Below are 10,692 nucleotides of genomic sequence, written 5' to 3'. Positions count from 1 at the left end.
GAATCCTATAAGTTCTCGGGATCTCCTAATCCCAAATGACTCCAGAGAATGTCTCGATCCATAAACATCATAACAAGTCCCGAATCTCATTCGTCCTTTCAAGCTTCCTCAAAACTCTCAAAATAAAATCGGCATGACCTGCCCGCTTTTCTCACCGTTCAGAAACTCAGATTCCAGTACAGAGCATATTCAATTCATCACAATCAACAACATGTCATATATCGATAAATCGCATCATAAACACTTAGCACTTTGCATATAAAGCATGCACCACACATCCTAGATTACCCACATAACACATAGCATGTAAGTCAATCTCAAAACATTCAGTAGATGAATCATCTACATTGTCAGCCGAAGCCTCAGAAAACATTTTCCAATCACACACAATTCCAGTGCATAAACAGTAAACAATGTGATACTCCCCAAGTTGATGCAAGGGCTGCAATGGATCGTCTAGGATTGATCTTGGATGATGAGAACTCTGAAATGTGAGAAAGAAGAAGAAGAATTTCGTGATGGAAGGGAAATGGACAGAAAAGAGGGGAAGTTTTAGTGAAATGGAAGATGAAGACTTCACACAAAGGTGGTGACAAACCCTTGATAAGCCTAATTCTTGAATCACTCAAGAACTATGAGAATCACTCTCACAAATCTGAATCACTCAGAAAAAGAAGATACTAATTCATTCATAATCTGTCTATTACATTGAAGGAGTGGTCCTTATAAAGAAGAAGGAAATTCAGCCTAGTTACAAAAAAAATGATGAGGTGTAATTTCTCTAGAAGAATCCTAGGCTAGGAGTTTACAAATTAAAAGAGGAAGATAGTGATATGCTTCAGCCCTGAACGTGTTTTTAGTGGCTGATTGCTTCATGTAACTCCCTTTCTTGATTGTTATTCTGACCAGGGAATATAGCATTCAATGCTCTTTATGAACTTAATTTCCCTTTCTTTGTAACTCCATTCTTGGCTTTGAAAGCTCTTCAATCCTTTGACTTTGCTGATGTAACTCCTCCATTCAGAACTTATTGAAATTCAAACACATTCAAAGAGTTTTAAGAAAGGAATGGATCCCTCCCTTTAAGCCCTTCATGCGCCACATGCAAACACACACCACTTGAAGTGGATTAAACACACTAAAATAAAATTCAGCAACATAATGCATTTGGATCCAACTTATTCAATTGGTCCTTTGCATTTTTATTGAAATAAAATAAAACAGAACATCACATGGCAGCCCCTATGCGTGGGCTGGCTCTTCTTCTTGGGCCTGAATGATCATCATGATTTTTGGTTCCATCTCTTCTACCACTTTGTCTTCAAGAATGGTTGCCACTACTTGCTGAAGAGTCTCTTTGGCCTTTTTAGCTCTAGCCCTTGTCATTGGTCCTCCAAGTCCTTTTAGGGCTCCATGACCCTTGTCCTTGTCCTTGTCCTCATCATTCCCTCCCTCTTGAAAAGGATTTGACCTCAAATCAAATTCTCCGCCATCTGCATCAAAGAGAGATAAATCAGAGACATTAAAGGTTGAGCTGATGTTATACTCACCTGGAAGCTCTATTTTGTAGGCATTGTTATTGATTCTCTCAAGCACTTGAAAAGGTCCATCCCCTCTAGGTTGGAGTTTGGATTTCCTTTGTTCTGGAAACCTTTCCTTCCTCATGTGCACCCAAACCCAATCTCCGGGTTGGAACACCACCTCCTTTCTTCCCTTGTTAGCTTGCCTAGCATAACTCTCATTCTTTCTCTCAATTTGAGCCTTCACACGCTCATGCATCTTCTTGACATATTCAGCTTTGCCCTGTCCTTCCTTGTGCTTGAAAACAGAAATGTTAGGCATAGGCAACAAATCAAGAGGAGTCAAAGGGTTAAATCCATACACTACTTCAAATGGAGAGCAATTGGTAGTGCTATGGACAGCCCTATTGTAAGCAAATTCAACATGAGGCAAACACGCCTCCCAAGCCTTTAAATTGGCCTTAAGGACAGTCCTAAGCAAGGTGCCTAGGGTCCTATTAACCACCTCAGTTTGCCCATCAGTTTGTGGGTGGCAAGTGGTAGAGAACAAAAGTTTGGTGCCTAACTTCCCCCATAAAGTCCTCCAGAAGTGACTTAGGAACTTGGTGTCCCTATCACTAACTATGCTTCTAGGCATCCCATGAAGTCTTACAACTTCTTTAAAGAACAAATCAGCAACGTGACAAGCATCATCAGCTTTCCTGCAAGGAATAAAGTGAGCCATTTTTGAAAACCTATCAACAACCACAAAAATGGAATCCTTACCATTCTTTGTTCTAGGGAGGCCTAAAACAAAGTCCATAGACAAGTCAACCCAAGGGTATTCAGGGATTGGCAAAGAAGTATACAAACCATGTGGCATCACCTTAGACTTAGCCTTCTTGCAAACAATGCAATGTTCACAAAACTTGATCACATCATGTTTCATTTTGGGCCAATAGAAATGTTCCTGTAAAGTTTCTAGAGTCTTTTGGACTCCAAAATGACCCATTAGTCCCCCAGCATGGGATTCTTTAACAAGCAGTTCTCTAATGGAACTTTTAGGCACACACAACCTGTTTTCCTTAAATAAAAATCCATTGTGCCTATAAAATCCATTTTGAGAAACTTTCTCACAAGCCACAAAAATTTCAGCAAAGTTATCATCTTTTTCATACATTTCTTTCACATGTTCAAGTCCTAGCAATTTAGTCTCTAACATGGAAAGCAACACGTGTCTCCTGGATAAAGCATCAGCCACAATGTTACTTTTCCCCTTTTTGTGTTTTATGACATAGGGAAATTGTTCCAAAAATTCAACCCATTTGGCATGCCTTTTGTTCAACTTACCTTGCCCCTTCAAGTATTTCAGCGACTCATGATCACTATGAATCACGAATTCCTTGGGCAAAAGATAATGCTGCCAGGTCTTCAAAGCTCTCACCAAAGCATACAATTCCTTATCATAAGTAGAATAGTTAAGGGCAGCTCCGCTTAACTTTTCACTAAAATAAGCAATTGGGTGGCCTTCTTGAAGCAACACAGCTCCAATACCTACATTTGAAGCATCACATTCAAGTTCAAAAGATTTAGCAAAGTTAGGTAAAGCAAGTATAGGTGCATGGGTAAGCTTATGCTTTAGGGCAGCAAAGGCCTCTTCTTGATTCTTTCCCCAATGAAAACCCACATTCTTTTTCACCACTTCATTTAGGGGTGCTGCCAAGGTACTAAAGTCCTTTACAAACCTCCTGTAGAAACTGGCCAAGCCATGAAAACTTCTTACATCACCCACGGATTTAGGAGTGGGCCACTCTTGAATGGCTTTGATCTTTTCCTCATCAACCTGCACTCCTTTCGAACTCACAACAAAACCAAGAAACACAACATGGTCAGTGCAAAAAGTGCATTTCTCAAGATTGGCAAACAATTGTTCCTTTCTAAGCATACTCAAGACGGATCTTAAGTGCTCAACATGCAGCTCAAGAGTAGTGCTATAGACCAAAATATCATCAAAGTACACAACCACAAATTTCCCAATGAATTCCCTCAAAACATGGTTCATTAGTCTCATAAAAGTACTAGGTGCATTAGTTAAACCAAAAGGCATAACCAACCATTCATACAAACCATATTTAGTTTTGAAAGCAGTTTTCCATTCATCCCCTTCTTTAATCCTTATCTGATTGTAACCACTTTTCAAATCAATTTTAGAAAAATAACATGCTCCATGCAATTCATCAAGCAAATCATCAAGTCTAGGAATAGGGTGCCTATACTTAATGGTGATGTTATTCAAGGCTCTACAATCAGAGCACATTCTCCAAGTCCCATCTTTCTTTGGTACCAAAATCACCGGTACAGCACAAGGACTCATGCTATTTCTTACCCACCCTTTGTTCAAGAGTTCTTCCACTTGTCTTTGAATTTCAGTGGTTTCTTGTGGGTTGCTTCTATATGCTGGCCTATTAGGCAAAGAAGCTCCCGGAATGAGATCAATTTGATGCTCAATTCCTCTCAGTGGTGGTAGACCACTTGGAACACTTGTTGGAAACACATCCTCATAATCCTGCAAAAGAGATTTAACACTAGAAGGCAGCTCAAAATTTTCAAAAGTGTTAGTGTTCAAAATCTGATTTTTGCAAAACATCAAGTATAGGATCTGTTTTGAAGCTATCATCCTTTTCACCTCTCTCTTTTTGATCAAACAAATTTCTTTTCTCTCAAGTATTTCACTCTTTTCTTTTTGCTCTCTCTCAAGTGTTTCACTCTTTTCTTTTTGCTTTCTCTCAAGTGTCTCACTCTTTTCTTTTCTCTCTTGTTCAATCTTTTCTCTCATTTTCTTTTGATCCTCACGCACCTCCCTAGGGCTCAAAGGTTTGAGCGTAATTTTCTGGCCATGATGTTGGAATGAGATCTTGTTGGTGCTTCCATTATGATCAGAGTTGGTGTCATATTGCCATGGTCTTCCCAGCAGTATGTGACTAGCCTCCATGGGAACAACATCACAAAGAACCTTATCCCTGTATTTGCCAATGGAAAAGTCAACTTCAACTTGCTTACTTACTTGTATTTCTCCATAGTGGCTGAGCCATTGAAGTTTGTATGGCCAAGGATGTGGTTTTGTGACCAGGTTCAGCTTCTCCACCATTCTTTCACTAGCCACATTAGTACAGCTCCCGCCATCAACAATCATCAAGCAAATCTGCCCATTGACAGAACATCTTGTGTGAAAGATATTCTCTCTTTGGCTTTCTTTCTTTGGCTTTTGTTGGCTACCAAGCATTCTTCGGATCATCAACAGTTCACCATTCATGGCTGCCTCCTCTTCTTCTTCACTTTGTTCTCCTTCGGACTCACTGGTGTAGTCTCCATCATCCTTAAGAATCATGGTCTTTTTGGAGGCACATTCATAAGCATAATGTCCCATACCTTGGCATTTGAAGCACTTGACCTCTTTGCTCTTTTTGGATGGTTGTTCAAGAGGTTTTGAAGAAGCTGAAGCTTGTGGTTTGGTGGCTGGTTTGCTAAGGGTGCTCGGCCCTTCATTCTTCATTCTGTCTCTCCAAGATGAATTGGAATTGGTAGAACTCTTCCTTGCAAGCCCTTTCCTTTTGAGTTGTTGCTCAACTTTAGTGGCCTTGTGCAGCAATTCTTCCATGTCTACATATTCCTGAAGTTCTACAATATCTCTAACATCATTAGATAGACCATTAATAAATCGAATCATGGTTACCTCTTCATCCTCCTCAAGATTGGCTTGCAACATAAGCACCTCAAGTTCTTTGTAATACTCCTCAACACTCTTGCTGCCTTGGGTAAGTTTTTGAAGTTTAAATTTTACATCCCTAGCATGGCTTGAAGGGACATATCTTTTCCTCATGATTCGTTTCATTTCAGCCCATGTTTCCACCGCTGGCTCCTCATTTCTCAATCTCTCTTTTGCAAACTTATTCCACCAAACAAGAGCATAGTCTGAAAAGTGAGCAGCTGCAAGTTTCACCTTTTGGTCCTCCTCATAGTTGTTGCAAGCAAAGACATGCTCTATTTTGAGTTCCCACTCCAAGTATGCCTCTGGATCACTCTTTCCCTTAAAAGGAGGAATTTGGAATTTGACTCCTTCAATCCGAGCAGGTCTAGGATTTTCATGAATTCGTCGTGGCCTCCCGCCTTCACTGTCACTATTGTTCCGGTTCTCCATTTGATCCAGCCTTTCGTGGATCTCTTCAGTTTGCCTCCTCATTAAGTTTTCCAGATGTTGTGTAAGAGCCCGCATTTCGATGGTCGAGAGTCGCACTGCTGGTTGCTCCTCCTCTTCTCCTGACATCTTTGACAAATGAAAAGATTCAAGTAGAACAAACAAATGTTAGTGTTTACCTCACTTCTCTCGTGTTTCCCTCAAATTGGCTTTTCTATGATGTGCACTCTTGCCTTTTTCCACTCAAAAATTCTCACAATCTCTTGAGTAAATCAAAGTTAAGACACACAAAGAATTATGCCACCAAATTTGTGTAGAGTCACACAGATTAGAATAGACTTTAGAATATGAAACAAAAGAAGACAAGACAAAATCACCACAGAAATGGAAAGGACTCCAAATATTTAGAGACTAAAGAAGAATTCAAGAACAAACAGAAAGAAGAAAATAAATTGGAATGCTAGCAACAAAATTACCTTGAACAATTGAATTTGGCTAATTAAACAAGAACCATTCAGCCATTTTTTTTTTTTTGAATTTTCGTTTTTTTTTTTTTTTGAATTTTCGTTTTGTAATTTGTTTTTGATTCTGAACAATTAACAAGGCTTAACTTTTGCAATGGTTCAGCCAAAAGAAACAAAAACTAAAATCAAGGTAACAAGAAATGACAAAGAGTTGCTAACCAGAATTCCAGATAAGAAAAGAAACCAAAATCCTAGAACCGGAGCTCTGATTACCAAATGATACGCCCCAAGTTGATGCAAGGGCTGCAATGGATCGTCTAGGATTGATCTTGGATGATGAGAACTCTGAAATGTGAGAAAGAAGAAGAAGAATTTCGTGATGGAAGGGAAATGGACAGAAAAGAGGGGAAGTTTTAGTGAAATGGAAGATGAAGACTTCACACAAAGGTGGTGACAAACCCTTGATAAGCCTAATTCTTGAATCACTCAAGAACTATGAGAATCACTCTCACAAATCTGAATCACTCAGAAAAGAAGATACTAATTCATTCATAATCTGTCTATTACATTGAAGGAGTGGTCCTTATAAAGAAGAAGGAAATTCAGCCTAGTTACAAAAAAATGATGAGGTGTAATTTCTCTAGAAGAATCCTAGGCTAGGAGTTACAAATTAAAAGAGGAAGATAGTGATATGCTTCAGCCCTGAACGTGTTTTTAGTGGCTGATTGCTTCATGTAACTCCCTTTCTTGATTGTTATTCTGACCAGGGAATATAGCATTCAATGCTCTTTATGAACTTAATTTCCCTTTCTTTGTAACTCCATTCTTGGCTTTGAAAGCTCTTCAATCCTTTGACTTTGCTGATGTAACTCCTCCATTCAGAACTTATTGAAATTCAAACACATTCAAAGAGTTTTAAGAAAGGAATGGATCCCTCCCTTTAAGCCCTTCATGCGCCACATGCAAACACACACCACTTGAAGTGGATTAAACACACTAAAATAAAATTCAGCAACATAATGCATCTGGATCCAACTTATTCAATTGGTCCTTTGCATTTTTATTGAAATAAAATAAAACAGAACATCACATGGCAGCCCCTATGCGTGGGCTGGCTCTTCTTCTTGGGCCTGAATGATCATCATGATTTTTGGTTCCATCTCTTCTACCACTTTGTCTTCAAGAATGGTTGCCACTACTTGCTGAAGAGTCTCTTTGGCCTTTTTAGCTCTAGCCCTTGTCATTGGTCCTCCAAGTCCTTTTAGGGCTCCATGACCCTTGTCCTTGTCCTTGTCCTCATCACAATGTCGAAACATCGACCCTAAGCATTAACTAGGGATTCAGTGAGAAGCCCTCACCTGTAGATTCTCCAGGACGATCCCCTAACACTTGTTCACAATCAAAGGCTTGCTCCTCTGGGAATTCCTCAAAATCACCTTTAGAGCAAAACCACAGAAATACTATTAGAATCTATCGAAAACTAAGCTATCGATACTTACTAAGGTTACTCGAAGTAATCTATACTCTAAGGTACGATAATCTAGCGCGAAAGGACAAGTTTTCGGAAAAGGAAATTTTCCTCCTTCCCCCTAATAGGGCTCGGCCACTTGGGTTAATTGTGGGGCTCGATTTTTCTTCGATCAAACTTGGTTCCTATGCTTTCATAAGCCGTAACTAAGGGTATTCTGAACTCGGAAAAATTATCGGATCAAAAACTGTCGCAGGGGTATTTTGGTCATGATTTTTAACTTAGGATTTTCAAAACTGAAATCTCAAAAATAAAATTTTGCAGGGACGTCACCAACGACGTTTATGACAACTAATCCTACTAGCACTAAGCTAAGGCGATAGTTTTCAGCCTAAAGGTTGAAGCTTTACACCAAAAACTCCAAAAATGGGTATTTTAGGTTCAAATTGATTCCGGCGGAATTCCGGCGACATAACGGAAAATCTAACCCGGCAGAAGTGATCTTGGGCGCATAAGGAAGAGGTTTACAATCAGAAATGAAAGATTCAGGATAGTTTTGCAAAAACCCATAAACTATCCACTCAGAAAACTCTACAGAAAAGCTATGGAAAAAACGATCGGAGGTAAGGATTAGCGACTATACCTCGAAGCCTTGAAGTAGCAACTGATTGATCGACGATCAAGCAAGAAATGAACAAAAGCTCTTCTTTCTTCTTCCTCTTAGCAAATTCGCAGGTTTTGGAGAGAAATGGTGGAAATTTGTGATATTTTCTCATTTCTTGGCTATATATAGAGGTTGGCAAAACGCGGTAAAATGAAAGTTTCGCGAATCTGATTTTTCCGGCTTCATTCTCCATGAATTCTAAGATAGGTTTTGGCGAAAGAATTCCAAAACTAAAATGAGGTCTCCTTATATTTTAGGTGACTAATGCAAAGTCGGTGTAAAACTATTTTACCCGATAAGTTACTTTTTGCATCGAATGTCGGAATGGAAAACTTCCTTCTGAAGAAAGATTGAAATCATCAAGAGAAATGGGTGTACGCGTGTAGAATCTTCATTTGAAGCTCTGAATAGAAAAAGTCTTCATTGACGGTTGATTCTAGGGTTTTGAAAAACCAGGGATTCGGTTTCGGCAAACTTCCGATGATTGGAATCGGACGTTCGTAGATCCTAGAGTTTCGCCTCGAAATGATTGTGATATATGGAAAAAGAGAAGTTCTAATATTTCTCTAAAGATTTTTGGACTAAATTCCTACAGTGTTCCAAAGCTGGAAGTTTGTTGGAAATTATATTCCTATAGTGTTCCAAAGCTGGAACATAGTTTTGTTTCCTAAGGTTCTTGTCCTAGGTTTTAAATGCGAATATTAGTCGTGCTATAACTTAAATCGAGTTCGATACTATCCTTTGACTTTTCCTGAACTTTCTCCTTCATATATATATTTCATTTAATAAACTTTCGTTCAGGTTTCCCTTCACATTACATCAACCCTAATCGTGAATAAGAAGTTTATTCACTTATCATAAACTTAAAAACTCGGGCCTTACATTACTACCCTCCAAAAAGAAAGTTTCGCCCTCGAAACTTAAGGTCAGTAATAGTTCTGGATATTATTCCTTGATCTTTTCCTCTAACTCTCACATAACACCGTCCGTGTCTTTATTCCAAATAATTTTCACTAAAACACTCTGCTTTCCCTTCGATTGTTTCACTCTTCTAGTCCCAATGTTGACCAACAGCGTCTCAACAGACATATCATCTTTCAACTTGCCGAGGTTTAACTACAATCATCAATGATAACACCACTAAAACTCTTACTCGAATATGATCTCCAGCTTCTGAAGTCAATCTTTACCCTAAGATTCTCATTCCACTTAGCAAAAATTCACTCGCTAATCTCTAGCTTGTATCACCGAAATCCATAACAAGTTTCATTCACTCTTAGACTTTAAGCAACTTGTCCAAATATGACAACCTCAAGTGTTCATCTTAATACTAACACTTCCCTTTTCTGTAACTTGATCACCATCTCGTCAATCAACTTCTTAATCTCTCTATCAAATTCTAACCAACTTCGAGTCCTAGAAACTTAAGACAACAATTCATAGACTTAAAACCTGAACCTTCACCAAGTTTGGACCTCTAATGTCCGTTAATTCTTCAATGCTTCCTAAATGAATATCCATTTCTTCAAACTATATCTCCTTCGCAAGAGAACTTATACTTAATGCGAACTTTTTCCTCCCAGCTCGACTAATCCTCGATCCAATCAAGTTAATCTTACCAATCCTTCTATCAAAGTCCATAGCCAGCTCTGATTCCGAATATCACCCCCTCAATATTAAGTTGATCAAGCCTAATACATCGAAGGTGAAATTTAGAAAAACCCACTGGAACAGTCAATGAGTTCCTATCATCCGATAGTCACAAATATCCTGACCTCACATCCTCAACGATTCCGCTACGGAACTACACGCCCTCGACATCATACGTATACTATCCATAAGAAATCTCTATGAGATTCATTCTTCAGCTTCTAGCTTCCTTTTAAACGCATTGGTGCAAAACTACTCTCTAGGTTTACCGTGTTATTCTAAACCTCGTGTAACTTCTATAGTGGAAACACGAGTAGCAGTCAAATAAACTTTTGTAGGTGTAATAACTATAAGGTCAACGCTTAGCGGTAAAAGCAAGTTCAGACGTGTTGCACACGCTACGGGGGTAACGAAGAGTATACCATACTAGAATGAGAAAGAATAGTTAGAAAGTTACCATCGTTCTTGCGCTCTCCTCTGACTAATCCATCAGCTCCCTCGCCGCACAAGACATGGACTCTTCCCCGTGCAGTAGAACGTCTTCCCCTCACCGTATGCACAGATGGCTCAACCTTGGTTACATTGCAATCCTTGGCTTGATGCCCCGGACGGCTGCAGTTGAAACATAGAGGTCTTCCGTCTGGACACTTGTTAGTGTAGTGCCCCACCTTCTTGAACCTGTAACACGTCACTCCTTGACCCGAAGTCTTGTTTCATGTTCCTCCGGTAGCATTTATGGGCTTATACTGCCC

General features: G+C 39.3%; 1 protein-coding gene across 1 annotated transcript; it reads right to left on the bottom strand.

Moving 5' to 3' along the window:
* Nucleotides 1-1,308: 1,308 nt before the first annotated feature.
* LOC130714455 (uncharacterized) lies at nucleotides 1,309-5,496 on the bottom strand (the record flags this gene model as incomplete). The annotated part of the gene is made up of 6 exons (XM_057564350.1): nucleotides 1,309-1,493; nucleotides 1,551-1,672; nucleotides 1,829-2,605; nucleotides 2,732-3,369; nucleotides 3,817-4,067; nucleotides 4,443-5,496. Coding segments are annotated over 6 exons (3,027 nt in total), but the record flags the coding sequence as incomplete, so codon positions are not given.
* Between the last annotated feature and the right edge of the window lie 5,196 nt (nucleotides 5,497-10,692).

The sequence above is a fragment of the Lotus japonicus genome, chromosome 4 (assembly GCF_012489685.1).
Source record: "Lotus japonicus ecotype B-129 chromosome 4, LjGifu_v1.2".
NCBI classification, from domain to species: domain Eukaryota; kingdom Viridiplantae; phylum Streptophyta; class Magnoliopsida; order Fabales; family Fabaceae; genus Lotus; species Lotus japonicus.
The sequence above is the reverse complement of the archived record's forward strand: the minus strand, read 5'-3'. Positions and strand labels throughout refer to the sequence as shown.